Source organism: Panicum hallii, chromosome 1, assembly GCF_002211085.1.
Source record: "Panicum hallii strain FIL2 chromosome 1, PHallii_v3.1, whole genome shotgun sequence".
Lineage (NCBI taxonomy): Eukaryota > Viridiplantae > Streptophyta > Magnoliopsida > Poales > Poaceae > Panicum > Panicum hallii.
In genome coordinates, this window is record NC_038042.1 from 46,333,467 (window position 1) to 46,357,953 (window position 24,487).

The window sequence follows — 24,487 nt, forward strand, 5'->3', positions numbered from 1 at the left end:
CTCCCTAACCTAGCCAAGGAGATCGAGGAGGAGTCCGCTCTCGACGCGACTTCGACTCGTGCTGTACCAGAACTTCTCGGATCGGATGAAATCAGATCTGGGAGAAGAGCGTACCGGACTCCTATTCGGGATACGAAACGTGGCTCCTATCTACCAAGAGTCCTTTGAGTCCCATCCAATGCCCGATGGCATATTCTCAAGAAGGTTGTGCGGCTGTGCAACTTCATCTTGCCCTGTACGCCGATCTCCATCAGGCTACGGTAGCTGCTGCTATTCTTCGCCTACTCGGGACGATTCCAACTTGCATCGTCGACTAATTCGACTACTCGTCTCGACTACAAAACTAGTTGGGATTGGGTCTCACACCGTCAATAGCTAGTCGGAATCGACTCTGACTAGTCAGAATCGACTCCGACTACTCGGTGTATCTCGTGTGACTTTTCTAGCTCCCATGCTCAGGGGCTGGGTGTGATAGGGCACTCAGGGTGCTCTCGGCGGATCGTTTGGCTCCCACAATTAGGGGCTGGACACTGCAAAACTACTCAGAAGACTCGCAAAAGAACCCGATTTTAGGGGCTTTTAAGAATTTACCTCGGCAAAATAATTATTTAACCATTATTTCAGAGATTTAATTCCTTAATAAGGGTTTTTCAAATGTTTAACCCCGAGATCTTTATAGCTATTAAATCAGGGATAAGATTTGTTCTGAGCAGTAATTTCAAGAATTTATTGAAAAAGTTATTTACTTAACCAGTTTTTCAGGAATACCGTTCAAAAGAAGAGGTTTTCAAATTTTTGAACCAATTTACCTATTTTAACCATCAATTCAAATTCTTAATATTTTACACAACCCATGCCACGATTCTTTGGATCCTTTTTCCAAACCTTAGGATTTGGACTCAAGGCTCGACGGTTGCGGGACACGTGTCACCGATGTCTTATTTTTTAAATTTTTGGAAGATAAGAGAAAAAGATTTAAGACTAATTTGACCTTGAACCTGATTCTTCGATTCAACCTAAGGCTCGGGGGTTACTCCATATGGAGTGTGAGTTTCATCATACCTCATATAAAATAAGGCTTCATAACTACTCGGGGCATGAGCACCTCACAGCTTCGATGCATCCAAGGAAGTACTCGGAAGACACCTTCAAAATGGAGTTCGAGAGAACTTGAAGACACCTTCAGAAGTATTCGGAAGCCTGCAATACTCGACTACGAAGAGCTCGGTGGTTTGTCAGACCTTGGGCCACGGGACTGTGCGCATGGCGTACATATTATAGAATAAGGGATGGGACATGGCCCACACCCTACACCAATTGTAACTACTTGCACAGGAATTGGACTAGTCGAAACAGAAGGTAATTACTCCTAAGCTAGTATCAGGCTACGAGTTTCATGTAACTCTGTCCCCCCAGACTATATAAGGGCGGGTAGGGACCCCCTCAAAACACATCAATACCTAAGACAATACAAATCACAACATATGACGAAGTGTATTACGCTCTCAGCGGCCTGAACTTGTCTAAATCTTATATTCCTTGCACCTTCAAGTTTCTGATCTCGTCGATACCCCTCCTACAATCTACCACCTGAGGAATATCCCTCGGTAGGTTTGGAGATCAAATACCGACAGCTTTCATATCTCAAGCTATGAGACGTGTGTTCCTATCGGGTTAGCGATTGAGGTTGCATGGATCGGGCAAGTGTAGACGTGCGGTGTTTCCCAATTATTGAGCATAAGGGTGGTGTGATTTTGAAATTTCTCTCAAACCATAAATTTGTATTCAATGCAGTTACATGTGATGTTTAGAATAATTAATGTTATAGAATGAGATTTAATATGACCTCATTTTCATATTTTATTTCTTAAAAATAACATTTTAAATGTGCTAGTTTAGCGTAATGAATGTATTGTTTTAGTAATTTTATACTATGTTGAATTAGCATATTCAAAATGTTAATATATGTTTCATAATAAAAATATAGATAAATTCCAAAAAAGTGTTGAAGTAATATTCCATCAGTTCCACCGTGTCGGGCCGTCGTAGTTTTGTCCTAAGTCAAACCTTTTCCAATTTTGATTAAGTATAGAAAACTAAAAAGACCTACATTTTGGAATTGAGAAATTCAAGTGAGAACTTTAAATAGACTCTTAAGAATGTTAAATGTATATAACTTCAGAAACTGGTAATTCGATAAACAAATTAGTAATAGGATTATAAAAATAGGAAAAAGAGAACAAACTGAAAAGGTACTGTTTTGCTTTTGGGCCACGGTCTTTTTCTATTGGATAAACCGAAAAGTGAGAACTTTAAATAGACTCACGCTATTGGACCACAGCCTTTTGCTATTGGGCTGCACGTACTCTTGTGACAATAACACCTTGTTCTTGGTGAGTCTATATATCACTTAAGGCGACAACTGTGGGAACCAGGAATATTAAGTGGGCCATCATCAGCCCAACTACAGGACTGTTTCCACGCATAGGCGCTACCTGATAATTCCACCTAAAAAGAGAGAGATTCTATACATGCAAAAGAGGACAACGATGATGACATCACCCACATACATGCAAATCTAAAAGTAAAAAAAAAAAAGCTATAAGTATTAAACCGAGCATCCAAATTAAATTTGATTTGTACCATTATCTTTCTTATGACAAGATCCTCAAAATAAGGCCGCACTTCTTTATGTTTGCACAAAATTTTAAAAAAAAATGCACAAAATTTTAAAAAAAGTTTTTTAAAAAAATACTAAATAATTAATTTCAGCTACTGGGAAGAAATATTTTAACAACACAAATAAATAATTATCTTCTATGAACAAAAACTTAAACATGACGCACAAATAATATTGTATTACGAACAAAATATTAGACATTGCGAATATTTAATTGTATAGGATAAATAATGGACAATGAATATCGCGAACAAATGAGTCAATATCATCGAACAATTTTGCCTACAAAGCAAACAAATAATTTGATATTACAACTAAATTAGTTACACGTAGATAAATAATTTAACATGAAGAATAAATACATCTACATCGCAAAAAATTATTTTTATAAGCATATATACATGTGCTAAATAAGTTAGTGTATAAAGAAAATAAATCATCTCACACCCCAACTTATGAGTCTACAATTCAAAATAAATTAGTATATATACATTGAGCACGACTCAATTTTAAATATGGACAAATAATTTTATACTATAGTAACAAGTAAGTATAGATCTGTTAACATTCAAAACAAACATGGTTGATATGAACTATAAAAAGATAAACTAAAAATTCAAATACAGATTATGTAAAGGATTAAAAAATAAAGAAATAAAAATAGAAGGAAAGAAATAGGAAAGAGAAGAAAAGAACAAGAGCAATAAACATATAAATAAATATAAGAAAAAAATAAAAGAAGTAAAAATAATGTGCAGATTTTGTAGTATTAGAGATTAGCCGAACAAAATAGATAAGAAAAATATAAAAAAATATTATACATCTGACTATCTAGTGGATAGGTTTGATGCACTTATGCCAAAAGCAAAAGTCTAGGTGCACATCTAACTAGCTAATGGATAGATTTGCATCCACTGCTACACTGACATCAAAAATAAAAGTGTGTGCACGTCCTTTCTAGACCTTACATGCATCATATCTATTTTTTGAATTCAATTATGAAAAACAAAGGTACATATCACGGATTATAAATAGGAGAAAAAATCATACAAGGACTATAAGAGGAAAAAAAGGAAAGAGTAAGTATGAGGATGGAAAAATAAAATAGTAGAAAAGAAAAATAGAATAAAACAAAAACCGCATGGAAGAAAAAGAAAACTAAATATGAAAAAACTAATCACTTACTTTTAGTGGATGCAAAAAAATGTATAGGATAATTAAAAAGGAGAAAAGAAAAGAAAAATAAAATTAAAGAGATGAAAAGAGAATGCATGATACTACTAAGAAAAAACGATGACAGACATGTCAAAAGTTAAAGGAGAGAAATGAAAAAACTAAGAGGAAAGCAATACTTTTCCTGCACACTAGCCCTACATACTCCACCCTTATTTGTAGAGAAGAATTGGCAGAAAAAATAATATAAAAGAAAAAGAAAGAATGAAAGAAAAGAAAAGAATAAAACAAAAACAGAAAAAGAAAAAGAAAAGTAAGAAGGAAAGAATAGAAAAGAAAAGAATAAAACAGAAACAGAAAACTAAAAGCATATTTCTTGTTACCATCGTAACACAGGCGAAACATGAAAGTTACCGAGTACGCTCGTGGCAACGGTCATGTTAAACAAAATCGAAACAAAAATAAAAAAATTCCAATACTCGTGGTAACTAGTCAGTAAACACAAGGTTGAGAATAGATTTCTATAAAACATCAACACATTGTAATAAAACTACTACTCGCGCTCCTCCACACAGCGACCAATCGGGGTGAACGGAACAATCGGATTCGAGTGCTCGAGACGACGCTATGATCTCTTGGAGTAGAACGAGAGATTCAATCAAGCAATCAGGGGCTACTGTTCCTTACCGAGCGCAGGAGATACGGATGACGGCATGAAAAGAGGTGAAAGGAGAAGCGGCGGGGTGGTCTGTGTCCGGCGGCGGCACGAGGAAGGGTAGGGTTCCGGCCGGGGACGGTTTAGGGTGGGTTTGGGGAGCGGCGTGCAGTTTTACTCTCACACAGTTGGTCGTTTCAGTGAGCACACCTCTATCCACTAGTTGTGCAGCCTGGTGAGCAAGATTGTACATTTGAACTACTTAGTAGCTTCCCGGCTGTTTTCTCTTGGAAGATGAGTGAAAATGGTTTGCATATGATGCATCTGCATTCTGCAGGTCCCTGCCCTGCTAACTAAACCGTCTAAGCCTGCAGCCAGAAGGGGCAGGATGCCATGTCGTTAGGTTCGGTTTCTAGCAGCATCGATGTGAAACGTGTCATTAGTGTCGGCGTTATCATAAAACTGATCGGTAAAAGCAAGTACGACCTAGTTTTTCCCCCATCAAATACTTTACACTGAATGGTGATGCTTTGAGGATGGGAAAGCCTCGGTTGTTACCACCACCATGTACAACAAATTTAACGCGGGACCAAAACCACACTCTAAAAAATCCTACAATCTCAAGTACCGCACCACTTCCATTCCATTGAACCCGGCTCCACATCAGAGGGGTAAAGTCCAAATATTTTTCTTTAAGCCTGAATTGGAACCCAGACAAACAATCTTGGTGTAAGCCAGGTCCTGCGCGAATCCTCGGAAAGTTCGAGATGTGACATTCGGAGACCAAATCAAAAACCAAACAACGCTTTGCAATTGGGTGCATGGCGCCAACAGTCAAGAGCCATATATCAGGCGAACTATATGCAAACTGAAGCTGTTGACACGAGCACCCGTCTGCACAGATTCAGGCAACTTCACATGATGGCTGCCACAATCCAAGACAGAAAACAGATTCAAGATACAAAACATCATTTAGCCAAAAGTCAACCAACACTCGGAGCAAATGTCAGGCATTGGAATTTGGATACATAAGCATGGTCCGCTTTAAGAACTACTAGTAACACTGAAATTTAACCACAACTTCAGCATCCAGACAGTCGGAGGGCAATCTAGAAAAGAGATGTTCCCTTCCCCTTCTTGTCTCCACCAATCTCAAAATGTTTGCATCTCTGCAACAAAGGAATCAGAAGAGAGTGAGCAAACACATAGACTAGTAAGTATATGTTTTGCCCAAGAGAAATGAGACAGTACCTTGATCGGGTGCTGGGAGTAGTGCTTGCAGCTCTGGCACTGCAGCTTCAGCACAATCTTCTTGGTGGTCTTGGCCTGAGTATAGAAAACAATTTTTCATGTTATGAATAGTTTATGGAAACTGAATAGCATTAAACATTTAGATTTTCAAAATTGTCTTCACATAGACAATGGAAGTATTGAACAATTATATATCAACTAAGTTGCAGTACCTTCTTGTGGAAGACGGGCTTGGTCTGACCACCATATCCTGACTGCTTGCGGTCATAACGACGCTTTCCCTGGGCAGAAAGGCTATCCTTACCCTTCTTGTACTGAGTCACCTTGTGGAGCGTGTGCTTCCTGCACTCCTTGTTCTTGCAGTAGGTCTTCTTGGTCTTCGGAACGTTCACCTATATAAGATTTGATACAAAATCAAACAGGTCAAGTCATCATGTGAGGTTTGATGGATACAAGGCAACAGATAAGTAATTCATAGAATCTAAACCAATTCCACACATTCGATGCTAAACTCAATACAGCTCTATGAACAAGGTCAACAGCAGGTAAAAGATACAAAAACTCAAATTGTAACATCAATACAATCATCAGAAGATATGCTTATGGTTGTCATCATATAATAATGATCAGGTCTCAAAGATTTCATGCCATCATAGGACCCAGCATATCAAACATCAAGCAGTAAGCAGTGAAAACAAGAAGTCAAAAGTAAATCAATGTGCTGAAATAATGCAATTATGACAAAGTTAAACAAGAAAACTACAGCAGGCAGCATATTGATATCAAAGATCCATTTCAGCACAAACTGGTAAAGAGTATAAAGACCTTCTTTTGTCCCAATCTGAATAAACTAGAATTTCCGCAGAAAAAACTCTTAATAAACTAGAAGGGAGATCTGAATACACTAGTACACTAGGAGGGGTTATTTAAAAACACTTCAAATAGCATGCTATCCTAAGCACATATGTGATCTGAGCAAACTTAACTTCCAAAAGCTATGAATAACAATAAAATATCTGAGATGGAACATAGCACATCATGCAATATGGAAATGCGACACAACTAGGCAAACGGATAAAATTCTAAGCACTTACTGAAAACTATGCATAGAACCTATACTCTGCCACTTTAAGTCACAGATAAGCAGCATTTGCGCATGAGAGATCTATAAACAAAATTCTCAGTGGACGTATAACAAGAATCCTTACCCAGACAAGAACCTAAAACCAAAGAAAAAAACAACCACAACATATCTAATATTAATAGAAATTTCCTTGTCATAAGGAGTCACAGGATCTAACAACCTGTAGGTGCAAAGCCACCAATCTGACGACCTCAAGCACGTAACCTATCAAACGACGACGGCGACAGTTCACAGGAAAGATAAGGCATCTAGGTCTTAGTATCCACAGAAATCTAGAATCAGACTAAGTAACAGACCCAATCAGACATCCACCTGCAGAAAGCGAAGCGAAACCACTCGTGCACTCCCTAATCTACAGGATGCTGCTAGCCATCGACTCGAGAGCGATTACAGCACGGGTTTCCACCTAATCGAATCGGGCAAACGACACGGGTCGGCGCAGGAACACACGAGAAGGACGGGGTATTTCTCCAGCCGCGCGCGAGCGAGAGAGAGGGCGGAGAGGCGGCATACCATTTTGGCGGCGGCGGAAGGGAGGGCTCGGGCTCCTGGGGTGGTGCTCCCTATCCGGGCGAGAAGCTGCGGCGACCGGCGAGTGGCGGCGGCTGGGGGGAGAAGGTGCGCTTTTATGGTGATGCGCCCGCTGCGGGCTAGGGTTTACTCCGTCCGGGGTGGCTCTCGGGCCGTGTTCCCTCTCGTGTTGGGCTGCGCACGTTGTTGGGCTTCCGTCACTGGACTGGGCTTCGTCGACCGTGCGAAGCCATGCAGGGTGGTGGCCCAGTTTTGATCTGCTGCTGCTCAGCCCATCTAAGTCATTTCGGGAAGCCCATCTATGGCATTTTTAATATATATTATTTAGCTGGGTAATATATATATATATATGAAAAATCTATTCTACACATCTTTGTAGCTACTCCTACATGTGTATCTCATGATATAGGATGTATCTGATCCAATAAAAGGTATGTACCAGGTATATATGATCATACTGGACCATCTGTGATGGTATATAAGTTGGATATGTGACCATACATAGAGTATATGGACATACTCAATTTTATATGCTAGTACTAAAATAATATATATTTAAAAATAGGGATACTTTTAAAATTTTATATATATATAGAATAAGTATATAAATATACTCAAAATAGTAAATGAGCATGCGAACATACGCACGATGGTATACTAACGGGCAGAGTAGCTACCCACAAGCTGAATAGCAATTTAGCGCACACGGCGGCGCCCTGGCCGGACCTCTGACGTTCTAAAATTACACCCTAACACCGCATGGTAGTAAAAGGTATGACTTAATGCTCGCTTGACGAAACACCCATTCATCTATCCTAATTTAATGCTCGCTAGACCATGCAGACTGATTAAGGTATGGCGCGATTTGAGTTGACGGGTCATCGTGCAGTGGCAGAGTGGTCGCCGGACCTCCAACGAGATAAATGTTACGCTGTTGGTGTGGGTGGAGTAAAAGGTGGACTGCGCCTCTCAATCAAATTTCAGCGAGTGAGGTTCCATGTCTGATCTGGGGTTAGATGCCCAGTTGACCATTTTATTGATTGGGAGCGGTGAATTTTCTCAATCTCCATACGTCAATTTCATGGAGATTTACCCCTAGTATTTTTGGTAAAATGTGGTGTCAATTGTATAGCGATGTTACTCCAATGGGCATGGAAACAATCACGCCTCCTCCCCTGCACTCAAGTCCCCCGCCCCGATATACGGCATCTGTGATCTTCTTGACTGGTGTGTTAGTAAATTTCTATTGCTACAGTGGATTTTTGCCATTAAAAACATTGACGTGAGAGGACCCATATTACTCTTGCAGAAACACAGGCATGATTACAAAAGTAACAAAAACTTCTAGCTATGTTTACATCAACGATACAGGCATGATTTTGCCGGTTGATGTTGTAGCTCTAACATGGGCAAACCCGCAATAAATAAATTTAAAAAATTCAAGAATTAGACTTGTGTTTATGTTAAAAAATACATCTGACGTGTTTATGTTTAAAACATTCCAAATAACATGTGACATGAGGCTGATCACGCATCAAAAAAATTATAGAGGCAATGCCACAACGTTCGCCACCATGTGGTCATGCTGTGGCACAAGCTCATTGTTCGACATGTTCACTGTTCTCAGGAGCACCTCTGCGACAGCCCTATGACTCTCCTGACCACTTGCATTACTAATAAATATTTAATGTACTGTCTAAATTATCGAATATATTGAATATGAAAGTTATAAAAAAAATACTACTCTAACTCGTGAAGCACATACTACTCTAAATTGTGAAATTACTGCCTAATATGAACAAAAATACTACTTCAAATTAAGAAAAAAATACTACATAGAATTGTTTAAAACTAAGAGGAGTAATTAATGTTCATAGAAGTAATTACCAAAATTTTAAAACTAGGAGGAATAATATTCAAAGAAGTAATCACCCCGTGCATGCATATGCCCCTGAATCCCTCTAGCTTGTGGCTTATCTAACATAAGCACATACTAAATTGTGAAATTACTATCCGAATATGAACAAAAATATTACTCTAAATACGAAAAAGATACTACATAAAAAATTTTAAAATTAAGAGGAGTAATAATAAAAAAAGTAATCACCACGTACATGCATCTGCCCTTGAATCCCTCTGGCTCGTGACTTATCTAATAGAAGCACAAACTACTCTAAATTATGAAATTATTACCCGAACCCGAATATGAATAAAAATACTACTCTAAATATGAAAAAATACTGCATAAAATTATTTAAATTTATAAGGAGTAATATTCAAAGAAGTAATCACCCTAATGCATGCAACTGCCCCTGAATCCTTCTAGCTTGCGGTCTACGGTGGTAAATGGATTATCAAAGAAAACACATAAGAGAGGCACATGGAGGTCATCACTCACCAGTTACCACCCCTGATCTACAAGAGAAGCGCATTGCGGCCACCTCCCTAGCTGATGTGATATCCTCCATCTCTTCATCAAAACGAGAGAGAGAAACAATGAGTTTCTCCTATAGTTATGTAGATTCATAAACGCATAGAGAAGGGGAACCTAACATGCAGATCTTCATTCGTGCAAGGATCCTGTATACAAGTGCAAACAAGGATAAGCTTGCTACCGTGGATAAAGTGAATCAGGTGGTTGCTACACGAGCATACCATATAATTGTTCCAATTAACAGTTGATTACATCTCAAGAACTGGAGATGACCGCGGTGGGTCGAATGGGCATGTAGTGTGGTTGAACTCACCTGGCATACACGCGCGGCCGCGTCTTCCCCGATTGTACCATCTGGTTTCCGCCAGAGGTTGAGCGGACAGCCAATAGCTACGACTGGGCGGCGGCGGCGGTGGACGAGCCCCAATAGGTGGAATAGACCCGAATTGTGGCTATGCCCAGCTGATTACGGGTTGGCACTAGCCCAAATCGCAGCTTGATGAAGCGTCGTCTGGTGGAGCAGGGGAGTGGGGGATCTGGCGTCGTGAGTCTCCAGCAGGTTCGTCGGAGCCCCTAGGGATGAGCATCTCCGGCGAGTTTGCAGGAGCCCCTAGGTGATGATGAGGGAGAGAGGGGATAGCAATTACTTGGGGAGAGAAGGAATTAGGGGAAGAAAATAAAGCTGTGGTTGCCTTTGCAGTAGGAGGCATTAATGGCGTGATTCCTAAATTTCGAACCATGCCCACATTCTATCCAAAACGAACAATCTGGACAACGTGGACCACAAAAATTTCTGCATCTAATTACGCATCTAGATGGAAGTTTTTACTATATCTCTGGTGTGTCTAGTCAATCTAGACAGCGTAGACCGTAAAAGGTTCTTCATCTAATGCTTGATGGGAGTTTTTACTATATCTGTAGTACGTGGCCTGCCACACAATGTGGGGTTTATGAGCTTTGATTGCGGTGGTTACGTTATTTCCATATTTTTAAATATGAGTGGGTTTACCTTTTTACTAGCTCGCCAGAGAGAAGGGCAGTGCCGCTGGCTTGTTAAGGTTATTTAACTATATATATATATATATATATATATATATATATATATATATGCATTCTCTCCTCAAAAGATAAAATGGTCTCTGCATGCTATATATGTTTACTCAGATTTTTGTGCACGGCTGCTGCTGAGTTTAGTCATCTAGAAGCTAGCTAGCGACAATGGCTGCGAGAGAATTAGGTAAAAGGTAACTGGGCTAAGTCATTCGGGTGGTTCATATATTGAAGCCATGAAGCAAAAGCGACAGCGAACCAAATTCTCAAGTTTGAAATTGTCTATGGAGCAGTGTATAGCAACGACTGCACAAGGTGAATGAAGAAATATAGTAGGCCTATAATGTGCACACAGCCACACACACACACACAAAAACTCAGCGAGATCTGAAGCAAATACTTTTACAATATAATAGAGTAATTTGGACAGTTACCACTGCGAAGTCTGCTATTTGGAAAAATGCCATGGGTGTCACATGTGAAGACCCACATGTCATTATCACAGCAGACGGGAACTTCTATTCATGGAAGATTTTTCTTGAAGATTCTTATATAATCCTTACGTTCCAAAGGCTGCTCAGTTGTTTCATGGCCTAACCAAACCATGCAAAAAGTAGCAATTTTTTTCTCTAAATTTAGACAGGATTATGAGCATATCTAAAGTCATTCTGATAAGGTAAGTGATCAAAAAGGAGGTGTAGCAACAGTAGTTTTACCTGTGATCAAGAACATCAAAGTTGAACGACGACGAGTCAAAAACTAGCAAAAACGAAACCAGTGTTGGCGTGCTGCCGTTGCAATTTAATAGGCAGCAGAGGACTCTTCAGTGAATTGTCTTCAATTCTCAGTAGGGTATCTATAACAAGCAAAACTAACGGCATGTTATGAGTCTGATAAGCATTTGACTATTGTTTCTGCCTTTTCACTGCTTGATCCAATCTGCATTCAAGGTTTTAACGGGTCCCAGTTTAGAAGAATCAAACGTGCAACTTTGTAAAACAATTTCAAACTAATAAGTTTGATTTGTTCATAGCTTGTGCATATGAATCTTGAAGTGATGACAGAAACTAGCGCCTCGCTCGGACAAGGGTCTCAGCTACGTGTAAGAAACCAATGGAGCCATTTGTCTCTGCTGAAAATTTATCTGACATGGAGTTTTGGGCAACGCACGTTGGCAAGCATACCCCCTTTTCTCTCTCTCTATCAAACACAGAACTGGGTGACCTTTGCAGCTGATGAATTCACATACTTTTCTCTAAAATTATGAGGACGGGGTCAGTTCAGTTGGTTTTAATTGAACAAATTGTGAATTGTATCATTTTTTAATATTAACCTGAGTAGATGATTTGTACATTTTCTCCTGAAAAATAAAAACACTGACCTCTGCTTGCTAGTCTCACTCTCACCAGAATTTCGGTTGTGTGCCGCCGCTGCTTTAATTTCAGTAAAAAAACGAAATTAAGTGAAAGGTGTGTTCTAAGTTATATATTCAGGTGGTATTTCCATTCGTAGCAATGAACTTAGTACTAATCCACTGATCAATGACAGTAAGATCCTGCCACCGAATGACTTGAAAATTTTGCTTTGGCCACGCCCGTGTTGAATGAAGAATAGCCTTCCAAGAGAAAAGGAACAAGGAAATGGAATAGTAGCGCTATATAAATGAAGACAAAACTACTATTCTTCAAACAAAAAAAATACTCCTTTTTGAAGAAAAAGGCATGCCCATCATCAAAAGGGTGATTTAGTTAAGCATCATCGCAAAAGTTTGTGTTTTGAATTTATACCTGTGCCACTAATAAATGTGATATCTTTATCATATAGCTGGGCACAGCACCCGTTTTCCTTACAGCCATTTAAACAATAGGATATTAGATCAAACCAGTTATTCAAGCATTATTGTTTATTCAGTACTTTTCATGAATAAAGACTATACACATTGTGTCCTTCAGAAATGAATACTTGCACTGGTTAGTAATGAATACAGTTTGAGCAAACCATTTCAAGCATTAATTGTCTCTAAATTCTAATCCAACAATTGCAGTTTGAGCAATTGAAGTTATAATTTGCTAATATTAAGTAATTGCCATCGGATGATCGATACCAGCAGTTCTTGGCTGGCATTCATCATTCTCATGTTACTGCTTCACAATTCTCTTCTTTAATTTAGTGCTACCAGCAGTAAGTACTAAGTACTATACATTGACACATCTGGGCTCTATGAATATCTGAAGAAAAGCCAACTTAGCATGCATACCTGATGACAGAGTAGAAGCGATTTGCTGTGTAACCAATTTAAACCAATTACTATTACACTAACTTGTTTCTTTGCGATATCAAACAATATCGATATTTCTATATATATCTCACAATTATAGCACCTCCTTTAACCTTCAATTGTGTAGCCTAGCATATATATATATATATATATATATATATATATATATATATATATATATATATATATATATATATTGTTGTAACATAATTACCACGTACATGATTGAAATGGTTCGGCTGAGAATGTATAGCTTGATCCCCCCCCCCTTCCCACCAAAAAAAAAGAAAAAGAAAAACTACAGCAGGAGACTAGAAGAATTACACCATTCTTTTCTGAATACTCTTTCTTTTTGGACAAGAAAGAATTTGCACACCTAAAAATCAAAATGATGATTTGGTCACAAAGTTGAAAGGAGAATCAAACGTGTGATCCTTCTATATGTACAAAATAATATCAATACCAATGCATAATATGCAGTGTATACCATCATTATGTGTGTAAGACGCCGTTCAGGTGTGCTTGCAAGCATGGCGAGTACTACTAAACGGCGAGTAGTCCTCCTAAACTCTAGCGTTGCGCCTTGAGCATCTCCTTTGCCCTTAGCCTGATCCTCTCGCTGGCATCCACGCACCTGCTGCCCTACAGTACCGGCACGTACGCAGCAGCAGCTGTACGTGCCCCCACACCGGCGGCGATCCAGCATCGATCTCCTGGAGCTATCGCGGTGGCGAGCAAGGTCGATCATCAGTCGCTGACTGCGTGCCCGACGCGGGAGAGGAACGTGTGCGTGCGTGGTAGCAACCGGCCGGCACGCACGTGCCGGCATGCATGGGAGGAAGATGGCATCGATCGATAGAGAGCACGGGACCTGCAGGCTTCCTGCCTGCTTCTTCCTCCGAGAGCGATGGATCAGCAATCAGTGCGTGCAGGCATGAGTGGACTAGTCAACCCCGCTGACCAGACTGGGCTTTCAGTGCCCCCGCTGAACAAGTACACCACCACCACTCCACCAGACCACCAGATAGAGGCAGCGGGCGGAATGAATTGAATCCTCCGGGCTGGCTTGATGGGTCAGTGCATGCTAGCTGATTTGCTGAACAGTAGCTGAAGCCGAAACGCTGTCGTCGTCAGCGCTGCTGTGATGCAAGAGAAAACCTGCTTCTTCAACCCCTCGCTCGTAGTCGTAGCTTTCCAGTGTCACGAATGATGGCGTCTCTGAAGAAACATGTGGCCTGGCGGCGCTGTTTTCTGAAGGAGCCTCGTTGCCTCTGCTCATTTTGCCAGGTTCATATACGTTTAAACTTTGAACATCATCAGCATCCCTTTGGATAGTTCAGATGAATATTTTGAAGATGATATGGCTAAATTTTATCTTCAGCAGAAATTTTAAAATAATGAAACTTTACTATATATATGTTGTACGAGGTGTTTGATGCTATTAACCAATGCTAATAAAACACTATAACTCCCCCATATATATGCAAACTGAAGTTCTGCACAGTTAGCTAGATTTGAACGTCAATATCTTTTTAAATATAGAAATGAACTTCTGAAAATGGTATGGCTAAACTTATCTTTGAAAAAGTTAATTTCAAACTAGGATAACTTTGTTAATCTTCAGGCACGTTTATTTCGTACTATTAATCAATTGCCAAACTAGCTAGTGCATCGTATTGATGACCTTATTGCTGCACATGAGGAACTTGAGCTCAGACTTCCTGTACGCATTTGCTTCTGCGGTTTTTCAACTTCTCTTCACCACTGGAGTACTCCAGCACTCCATAGAACTGTCCGAGCCTTTCGGCAGCTGGACTGGATAGGCGCGACAGCGCATTTTTCTTCTTCCCTCAATCCCTTTGGAACTCTTTCTGTTGGCTGGCATGAAATGCAACAGCCCACGGCGGTATGTATATACTATAAGTGAAATATATACACCCTGCAATTAATATATATATATATAATAGCCGCCTAGAGCTAGTGGTAGTGGGAGTGCAAAATGTCAATATCTTCGCTTTTGATTTGACCATAATCAAAACCGATGTTGACCTAACAGCAACACATTGCAGAACAGATCGACGCCCTCAAAGAAAGGAAAGACACTGATGCTAGAGACTTCTCACACTTTTTCTTTTTTTTTAACGTCTATCTTTGATTTACTCTCTTTTGACTGACCAAACAGAGCAACAATAAGTTGACTTCACCCTAAATCCAGGGTTTTTCCTTCTTGCCGGTAAGTAAAATGAATTTTAGGATAACTATTTTTGTTAACTTAGCAATACTCGTTAGAAAAACCAAGATTAAGATGCAAGCCCCGGCATGCATTTTGCAACTTGCAACTCACTACCAGAAACGGGGAAATTTCTATGGGCTCGCGATATTCCTGCTGGTTTAAAAAAACCGTCAGGAACGCGGACCAACTCCTGTCGCAGCCACTAAACCGACAGGAACCGGTACTAACCTGATGCATGGTTGCACAATGCATCCGATAAGCATATATACATTTCGCCAATATACAGCAACTGGGAGCTGCAGCCTGCTGGCATCGTTTTCTCACGCTATACGTTTGATTTGCATGCACGAGTCTCTCCGATCTGCTTATGCATGTGAGCGTAGTGCTGTGTCAAACATGGGCAGCAAGACATGTACAGCTCGCAGGCTCCATCACCCTTTGCACCATGCATGCATTCATGTGGTCCTCTGGCAGTTTGGTGGTATCGAAACTTTGGTTTGCTTTGACCCGTTCGATCAGGGATCTATCAGGCATGTGTAGAGACTACCTGCAGAGAGAGGTGTAGGCTGTAGCAGAGTTCTACTACAAGGAATTTTCTCAGCTTTCGGAGCAGCGAGTCAAACTAGCTGCTAACTAAGGATCAAACTTAACATGCTTCCCGCGAAATATATACTCCAGCACAAGATTCGATCTACTGAATTGTCTTCTCTCTACCTCATCCTGGCCAGCCCAGCACAACAAACTGTGGGTTGTAGCTTGTAATAACTAGCTAGGATAAGCATTTGACTTTTCTTGCTTTCTGCCTTTTCGCTACTACTTGCTCCCAATGTGCATTTCTGGTTTTTAGTTTTAACGGGTCCTCGTTTTGAACCAATTAAATAAATAAATGTGTTTGGTTGCAGCTTCGTTCTTCAATCAAGTTTGATTTATTCGTTAGCTTGTGCGTACTGAAAATGTTGAGTTTGCAGAAACTAGCGTCTCGATCAGCTGGTGGTTTCAGTAAGAAACGGTAGGAGAACAGGCATCTGATATGCATGAAATTTGACGAGCATGGAGTAAGCAAGCATATCCTTCTGTATTTCTATCGAACAGTCAGATTGAGTGTGAGGCGCATGGGCCAAATGCAGCCATGGGATAGCTCACTCCATCACGGTAAGTGTATGTGAGATTTAGTTCCACCTTGCTAGCCTAAAGTGGGGAAGACCAACTTAAATAGCTAGCTCTAGGAAGTATTGCAATTTTAGGTTAACTCTTTTACGTAAGCAGGTTGCAGAGTGGGCATGAGCTGTTTTCCTTGGTTGGGCCATTACATTGAGGTATTCAACTCCTTCCAAAAAAAATTACAATGACGTAGGGAAATAAATATGCAAAAACAAATTTAAAACAGTTTTTTGCAGGAATAAAAATTGTACAGATAAAAGGGTGATTCCGAAATACCACTGTGAAGTTTGCGTCTGAAAATTCTCATTTAGCATCTGCTAAAATGTAGGAACGTGGGATCAAGCTTGCACCTATTTCTCATTCAAAGAAACCAAAATAGAATCTTAACAAAATTATATAGTTTAAAAATTTACACCTATGGGATAACATAATTTCATCTCAATATATATACTAATTGTTCTCGTGTATGTTACTGCTGCTTCATGCAGTTCACATCTTTTTTTCAGTAGTAACCAGACACTAAACAAAGAACTAATGTTTTTCATTGCAGAATCAAACGGTAGAAAATACTATACAAATTAAATGCTAATTGTTTTGATATATATATAGACGTGCATACTAATAAGATGCAGAACACCTTTGTATAGTTTAATCACAATATGCCCCTGATGATGCAAACTAGACTAGTAGAACTAGCACTGGTATCACAATTACCACATGAACTGAAATATTTGAATTGAGAATGTACAGCTTTATTTATGCCAAATGTACAATTCTTAGGCCCTACTACATCATCCATAAATACATTTTCTCCCTTTGGAAATAAGAACATTACGTTCTTTTTGAAACATGAAAGAATTTGTACATCTACTAACTGCAATGATTTAGTGGCAAGCTTAAAAAGAGAATCAAAACGTATGCTCCTTTTATCTACAAATAATCAATGTAATGTACATGACTTGGTGTGTATATCATCGTGGGTAAGATGCCTTCAGGTGTGCTTGCAAGCACGGCGAGTCCTTCCAAACCCTAGCGTGCGCCTTGAGCATCTCCTTTGCCCTGAGCCTGGTCTTCTCACCGGCGTCCACCTGCAGCACCAGCATCAGCTTGGCTACCACTCCGACGGCGAGCATCTCCTGCAGCACGGCCGGGGTCGGCGAGTGCCTCGCCACGGCGTGGAGCGCGCGCACGGCGCTCTCGGTGGCGACCAGCGACACACGCATGGCCTTTTTGGACACGACGGCCAGACCAGTCGGGTGCGCGACCAGGTCCGACCGCCCCTCCGCGCAGCCGCAGAGGTGGTCGATCGCCACCACAGCTAGCTCGGTGACGCGGCGGCCGCCCTCGTCGAGGAGCAGCTCGACCAGCGTCGCCACCGCGCCGGCCTCGACGGCCTTCACGCGGTTCCGGCCCCACGGGCACAGCCGGCACAGCACGTGCAGCGCCGCCTTGACTGCCTTAGAGGACACCCGGTCCGATACCACGCGCACCACCTCGTGCACCAGGTCGGCGCTCACCGTCATGAGCCGCGTCGGCTCCATCACCGCAATCAACGACTTCAGCAGGAGGATGCCGTAGGTGCGCGACCGGTAGCTCGGCCGGCGCAGGACGGAGGTCAAGGTGTCCAGGAAGTCGGGCTCCCTTCCCAGGATCTGCGCCAGGCTCCTTTCCGATGGCTTGAGCGAGTAGAGAACACCGAGCGCGTCCTCCGCCGGCGAGCTCGTGGGCGTCGGGGAATCCAGCACCTCCAAGAACTCGTCGGCTTCCTGGCGCGGCGCCTTAGACGACACCGGTGCGGAGTGCTTGGTGACGACGGATACGAGGAACTCGAGGGCGCCGGGCGTGGCCTCGACGCAGCGCCTGTTGCGGTCGCTCTCGGCGGCGACGGCCCTGATCTCCCTGAGCGCGGCCGCCTCCTTGCCGTGGCGGCCCTCGTCGAGGAGCGCGGCGACGCGGCAGGAGTCGAGCGGCGGGCGCGGCGTGGGGAAGCGCTCGACCTGGTGCGCGGCGCACCAGGCCTGGATGAGGCGGCGGAGCGTGTGGTTGGGCGTGGCGTCCATCTCCTCGGGCGCGAGCGCGCGGCGCGTGACGGGGCAGGTGGCGTGGCCGTCGGAGAAGAGCCAGCGCTCGATGCTGGCGCGGTCGTAGGTGATGCCGGTGGCGAGCGTCACCGGGTCGCGCATGACCTCCAGGGAGATCGGGCAGAGGAAGTAGTGGGGCACCTCCGCCGCCTCCGAAGACGACGAGAACTCCATGCTGCCTGTGATCTGCGCTGCTGCTTGCTTATGTGTGGTCGGAGGAGCGATGAGGATGATTCTAATCGGTTGTGAGCTTGCCTTGCGAATGGTGAGATCGAAGAGGAGGAGGAGATGATGTTGTTTGCTGGAGTTGAACGAATGGAAGGGGAAGCGAAGGCGCGTTTTATAGCTGGATGTGGGGGGATGGAGCGGAGGGAAGGGGAAGCGAAGAAGTCAACGCGCGGCGATGCGTGTTGAGTTCTACGTGTGGTCAGGGGTTGTGTAATGGCCCAATATAATGGGTTGGTGGTGGCGTGCGTTAAACAAGCAATTAATTAATCGATCAATTATAATCTGGAAAATTCCTTTGGCTCCCGTAAGTTCTCCCTCTGTTTTCTTGTGAAACCAATATACGCTTTCTTTTACTTTTGCCAGAACTCAATATGTATACATAAAACCTTTTTAGTCATATTTTATCTCTTCTTTCTTCCATGTTGTTCTTCATGTACACTGACATATATGCTGTGCGCACGCATCTAAAACATAACCTACTCCAATGAGCTCATTGGATAGACTAGGTATGTTTCGGAGAGCTTATTCCTTTACCTATTTTGCACAAATCGGAATATGAAAGCCTGAAATTATTTTGTAAGCTCAAACTAAAATAAATTAGAAGTCAGTTGAAGCTAGTATTTTTTTATTTCACCGGCGGATTTACTAGCGAAGTCATTTTGAGAGGAAGCCTCCTAAATGATCCCTAAACTAACGGATATTGAGATTTTGATGAAGTCATCTCATGCATTTATTATTATCGACAAGTCATCTACTCTTAAAAGTTGAGTATTCCCTCCGTTCCAAAATGTAGTTGTTTTAACTTTTCTAGGTTAGTAAATTTTGATATACACGTAGATATACATTATATCCAGATACATAGCAAACCCTTTCCTTTTCTAAGTTCTAAGATTGAATTCCCGTTGATGAACTTTATTTTGTGGAGGTAAAAGGAAGAGGGGTTGTTCTGGTTTAGTTCGGTATCAGTCTATAAGCTATCTAGTCGGTGCTGATCTGTGGAACGAAGGAATGGCTAGCTGGCCCCCGTTGACCATGGCGGTGTTGGCCTCTGATCCTGGGCGGTTTGACTATTTAATTGATCCCTTCTCCTCCCTTCTTCTTCTCACCTCTGATCCTTGCGTGGTCTTTTCTACGTTTCTTCAACTCCTTGCACTTGAAAGATTCCGTTCGCCTTGTGCTTACGTGCCTTTGACGTTTCTGCCCGAGCTAGCCCCTCAATTTGAAAACCGGGGAATATACTAATTTCAGACTAGCTACCTTGTTGATCATGGACGACGTAGACGCATAGGCACGTATGCATGAGCATATCCCAACCTGAACCAACTAGCTCAACCTAGTCAGCCACATGCATGTTCGGTGTGGATCAAAAAAAAAATTATTGGATCCCCAGCCAGAGGATGAGGGCGTAAAATGAGTGCCCAGCAGCAACTGAGAAACTCTTATATTCGAGTAGCATTAAATTAAAAAATAGCTTCAATGTATAGTACTCTCTTGAGGTTCCCAAAAAAAAAGTACTCTCTTGAAAAATAATGTTATAGTATAGCAAATTTGTTGAGTTTTATAAATATTTTCTAGTATATATAACCGGTCCATCAATCCGTGCCTCCGCACATGTCAGTAATTTCCGTAGACATAAGTAATAAAAATTATCAAAGAAATTTAGGAGCCCTAGCTAATAATCAAAATTGCTTAGTTTACTCTCTCTCTCTCTCATTTGTTAACTATATGTGCTTATCTTTTTATCCAATTGTTATAGAGTGTTCTTAATTAATTATACACTTTTTATCCATATCATAGTTTTCTTCACTTTGCATTGCACCTCCATATGTATTTGGCCCGTGCTTAATAAAATCCTTCATTTTGAGCAAGGAGTTTAAGATGGAATCACTATTCTCATTGCTTACTGCATACTTATATATATTGTCTACATGTTGACACGCATCATGCATGTATTCCTTACGTTAGTATTTTCTATATTAACAATAGTATAAACATGTGATTTAAAATCATATATTGGTGTAGTTTGGGCTATTTTCCAATAATTACATATCTAGGTAATTTAGATGCCAATTTATGGGTTACTTTAGCTAGGTTATGTTTTTCAGTCGCGTAGATGGGTAACACAGATAAAGATTAGGGGGTTACTTAGGCTATTTTCATATTAGCATAGACTATGAAAATATTAGCATAGGTTGGTATTTTCTTTTAGAAAGCATAGTAGATCTAGTCTCTTATTTTCAATACGATGGATCATTTTCTTATTTTTGTGAGAAGTCTTATAAACTGTCTTTTCTTATCGTGTCATGTGAGGATTGACGTGGAGACTCGAACGAGCTTTCAACCAGTAATAGCAATACTGTAGTAAAAAATATCCTCCCACATTGGGAGATAGATAAAAAAAAATATCCTTGTTGATGAACAGTTATTTTTAGGGAATTGGAGGACAAGAAAGCACTCCCCTTTGGATCAGGATTCGTAATTTAAACCACCGGAACTAAACGTATACCAACCCAGATTTAATTTAACAAAACGACCAATCGCGCGCGCGCGTCGGCGCCGACGTCCAGACGGAAGCTGCCGCCGCCGCCGCCGCCGCCGCCCGGCGAGAGCATCTGCGAAGCGGCCGCGCGATCCGACGACGGTGTCGACTGTCGGCAGCCCTGGCGTCTGGGCCCGCACGCCGGCCCGGTTTGACCAGCCCAGCAATCCTCGCCTCCTTTGTCAACCCGCGGGCGCACGGTGCTGATGCACCCTGCAGCGGGGGTATTTGTCACGTGCGGGCGCCTGTCTCTGGCGACCGTTTACCGCTCCACCTGCGGATTTATCCTGCGCAGTTGGATGTGCGTTGGATCCGGATCGAACCCTTTCCTGTTCAGCTGGTGGCTCCTGCTGCTTCCTCCTCCTCCTACTGTTCCTACCTTTGATCCGATCGCAACCAGCTGCTACATGAGCCCGCATATAAAAAGCACTCGTGGTTTCTGACGACCGAAAACCTGCTCACCGACCTGGTTACGGACGGAGACCGTGACCTGGCCACGTACGGCGACCAGCTCCGTAGTGCGTAAATGGTCGTATTAAATCTGGTGAACCGTTCCAAAGCTTAATTGTTAGGCTGCATCTGCAAATAAATTACTCGTGGTGGCTAGGACGACGGGAGGAGGCAGGAGTTGGGACGGGATCTTTTACTTGTACACCAACCTGACAGAACCTGCAAGAATAATAGCATGGTGTTCTTTATTTATATATATGTAGGCACGCACGCATTTCACGTGCTTGAAGAAGCTAGCACGAGCACCGGCACTTTAGCTGTTCCAACAGAAAAAAAAAAGACAGAGGAGGACGAGATTAGGGGTGCGCGACTGTATACGACCGAAAAAAAAATGTATAGAAAGAACCGTTTGAGAAGCCTACCTACAGCTAGCGGTGCCTTAAAAATGAATAAGGTGCCTCGATGATTCATGTTCTCTTTCCAAACGAAGCCTCGTTTTTCTTCAACACCGTGGGTGCTCTTATAGAGCATTGCATACCACTTTCAGTACGGTATGCAAGTATGCGACCTTAATTAGATCTCGTTGATTCAGGGATGTTCATCCTTGCGATGGGTGTAAAGCTCACACGCGCGCGCGTAAAAAGTGTGCGCTTTCGGTTGCCGCCTGGAGAAAATGGAAGCTTGGCATCTGTTTGCTTCAAGCACGCGTCCGCAAAGTGGCCGGCTATCTGGTTGCCAAAGGTGCTACATTGTCCACACGACGGAATGCACAGTACTAATGTCTGAATGGCAGAGTTCCGGTCCAAGACAGAGTAACGTGGCCATTGCAAGTTATGCGAACAATCTGACGTTGGTGAACCATAACGTTTGAGTTTCAGACATGTGGGTCGGATTAGGATCGGAGGAGTACGGCACCGACCAATGTCCGGGTTTTGGTTCAGCTAAAAGGCAAGCTCCCTCTGCCTTTTTGCCCGTGCGAGCGTGCGCGCAGGATGTCAAAAAGGCCAGAGAGGGACCCAGCCGCCGGGTGCGGCCGGGCGCACGTCCGAACCTAGCGGAGGGTAGGCGCCAGTACGCAGCGGGCAGCGTAGACCGTGACGCTGACGCCGTGCGGCTTGCCGGGAGTAGGATAGAATTTCGCACGTGGAAGGAGTGCGCGTTTCGATATGTGTACATACAGAAGAAGACTGGCGACAGGAATAGGGGAGCGGGTTGGCGGCGGCCGCCTTCCGTTTGCTTGTCGGCATCGGGTCGAGCCAAGCAGCGCAGCAGCTGTCTCACGCCAACGCTATAGCTGGAGGATGATCCGATGGACGGATGCAGCTAGCGGTTCGACGAACCCGGCGGTGGGGATTGGATAGACGAAAAGTCAACCGCGCGCACCGGCGGCCCTCGTGCGATAGGTACGCAGCGATCCACGCCGGCACATGTCGACAAGCTAGCGTTGCCAGCTCCTTCAGTTCTTCCTCCTCCGATGGCCGATCTCTCCATTCTTTTCTCCAGCTGGACCTGGATGGGAAGGGTGGCCACTGGGTAAAGGTAAAGCAGCAACGGATGCATGAGATCGTTGGTCGGGTCCAGGTAGGGGTAGAGAGACCAACTGCGAGAAGCCAGCGTATACGATACGAGTACACACGTGCTGTGCCCCGGTACCTCTACGGCCTAATACGCAGTTTGATTATGATGCGCCGGCGCCCCCAATCTTCACCGAGCTGTGTGTAGGCGAACGTTTCGTCCTATCTACCTTAGTTTAACAATAGTTTAGTACTGATTTAGATCATATAATTATCTTACTCATCATTATTTAGCCATATATAATGTTGAATCAATCGCTATAATAGTTCTGTATGAATCTATCCTATTAATTTTTTGGATAAATTTTTATGGGGTACCGATTTAGAGGACTTACCGATTTGTTTGGGCCTTTATGTGTTCAACTCAGTATTTTTTATATTACTAAGTAGGAATTAGCCAGATGATTGTGTGGTATAAACCGCCATTAGATGGTACTAAATTATTGTTGAATTAAAATAGGAATGATAAATGCACTGATTTAGTTATTTAAGGTGTTGATTTGCACCGAATGAAATATAAAGGATAGATGCCATACTAATTTTTGTAATACGTGAGGGATGAAAAATACATATTTCTTCTGTTTTGTTTATGGGCAGAACAACACTGGGCCGCCCACGCGGCCCGTACGGCAAGCCTACCACGAGCACTACGAGAGCAACACTGGCAGATCGCGCGATCGTCCTCCGCTCTTCTCTCTCACGCAGCCTACTACGATGACTACTGGGCTTCCGCCGGACCGCATCAGGCAACGCGCGCGGGCCGAGGGAGGAAGGGGAAACTCTACGTTGCGCGACGTTGGTAGCCCGGCCCACTCGTTCCACTCTTGACTCAGCCGCCGAGCCCAGTCGACTGCCATCAGCTCACCTGCTGATGCTGGATCAGGCGGATGGGAAAGGAGAGTGGCGGCAGGCTGGCAGGTGGCAGCTGGACTTTCTGATGTGACCTCTGGTTGGTCGAGAAATCTCAGACTGGTCGCATGTGCTACAGTGCTAGCATACATTCCCCACGAGCCGACATGGACGCC

At 42.8% G+C, this 24,487-nt stretch overlaps 2 protein-coding genes and 1 non-coding gene across 3 annotated transcripts; all 3 read right to left on the bottom strand.

Annotated features, from left to right (window-relative positions):
• Positions 1–5,409: 5,409 nt before the first annotated feature.
• On the bottom strand, positions 5,410–7,571 carry LOC112877221 (60S ribosomal protein L44). The gene is made up of 4 exons (XM_025941456.1): positions 7,417–7,571; positions 5,972–6,151; positions 5,760–5,834; positions 5,410–5,677 (listed from the first exon to the last, which is right to left on the bottom strand). Exons 1-4 carry the CDS (start codon positions 7,417–7,419, stop codon positions 5,618–5,620), a joined length of 318 nt encoding a protein of 105 aa, XP_025797241.1. The 5' UTR covers positions 7,420–7,571; the 3' UTR covers positions 5,410–5,617.
• On the bottom strand, positions 6,343–6,417 carry LOC112879113. Its single transcript, XR_003225939.1, has one exon. It is a non-coding gene; the product is annotated as a small nucleolar RNA R66 (small nucleolar RNA).
• A 9,747-nt stretch (positions 7,572–17,318) lies between the features above and the next one.
• On the bottom strand, positions 17,319–19,075 carry LOC112873524 (E3 ubiquitin-protein ligase PUB23-like). The gene has a single exon (XM_025936507.1). The coding sequence runs from the start codon at positions 18,843–18,845 to the stop codon at positions 17,562–17,564; it is 1,284 nt and encodes a 427-aa protein (XP_025792292.1). The 5' UTR covers positions 18,846–19,075; the 3' UTR covers positions 17,319–17,561.
• Between the last annotated feature and the right edge of the window lie 5,412 nt (positions 19,076–24,487).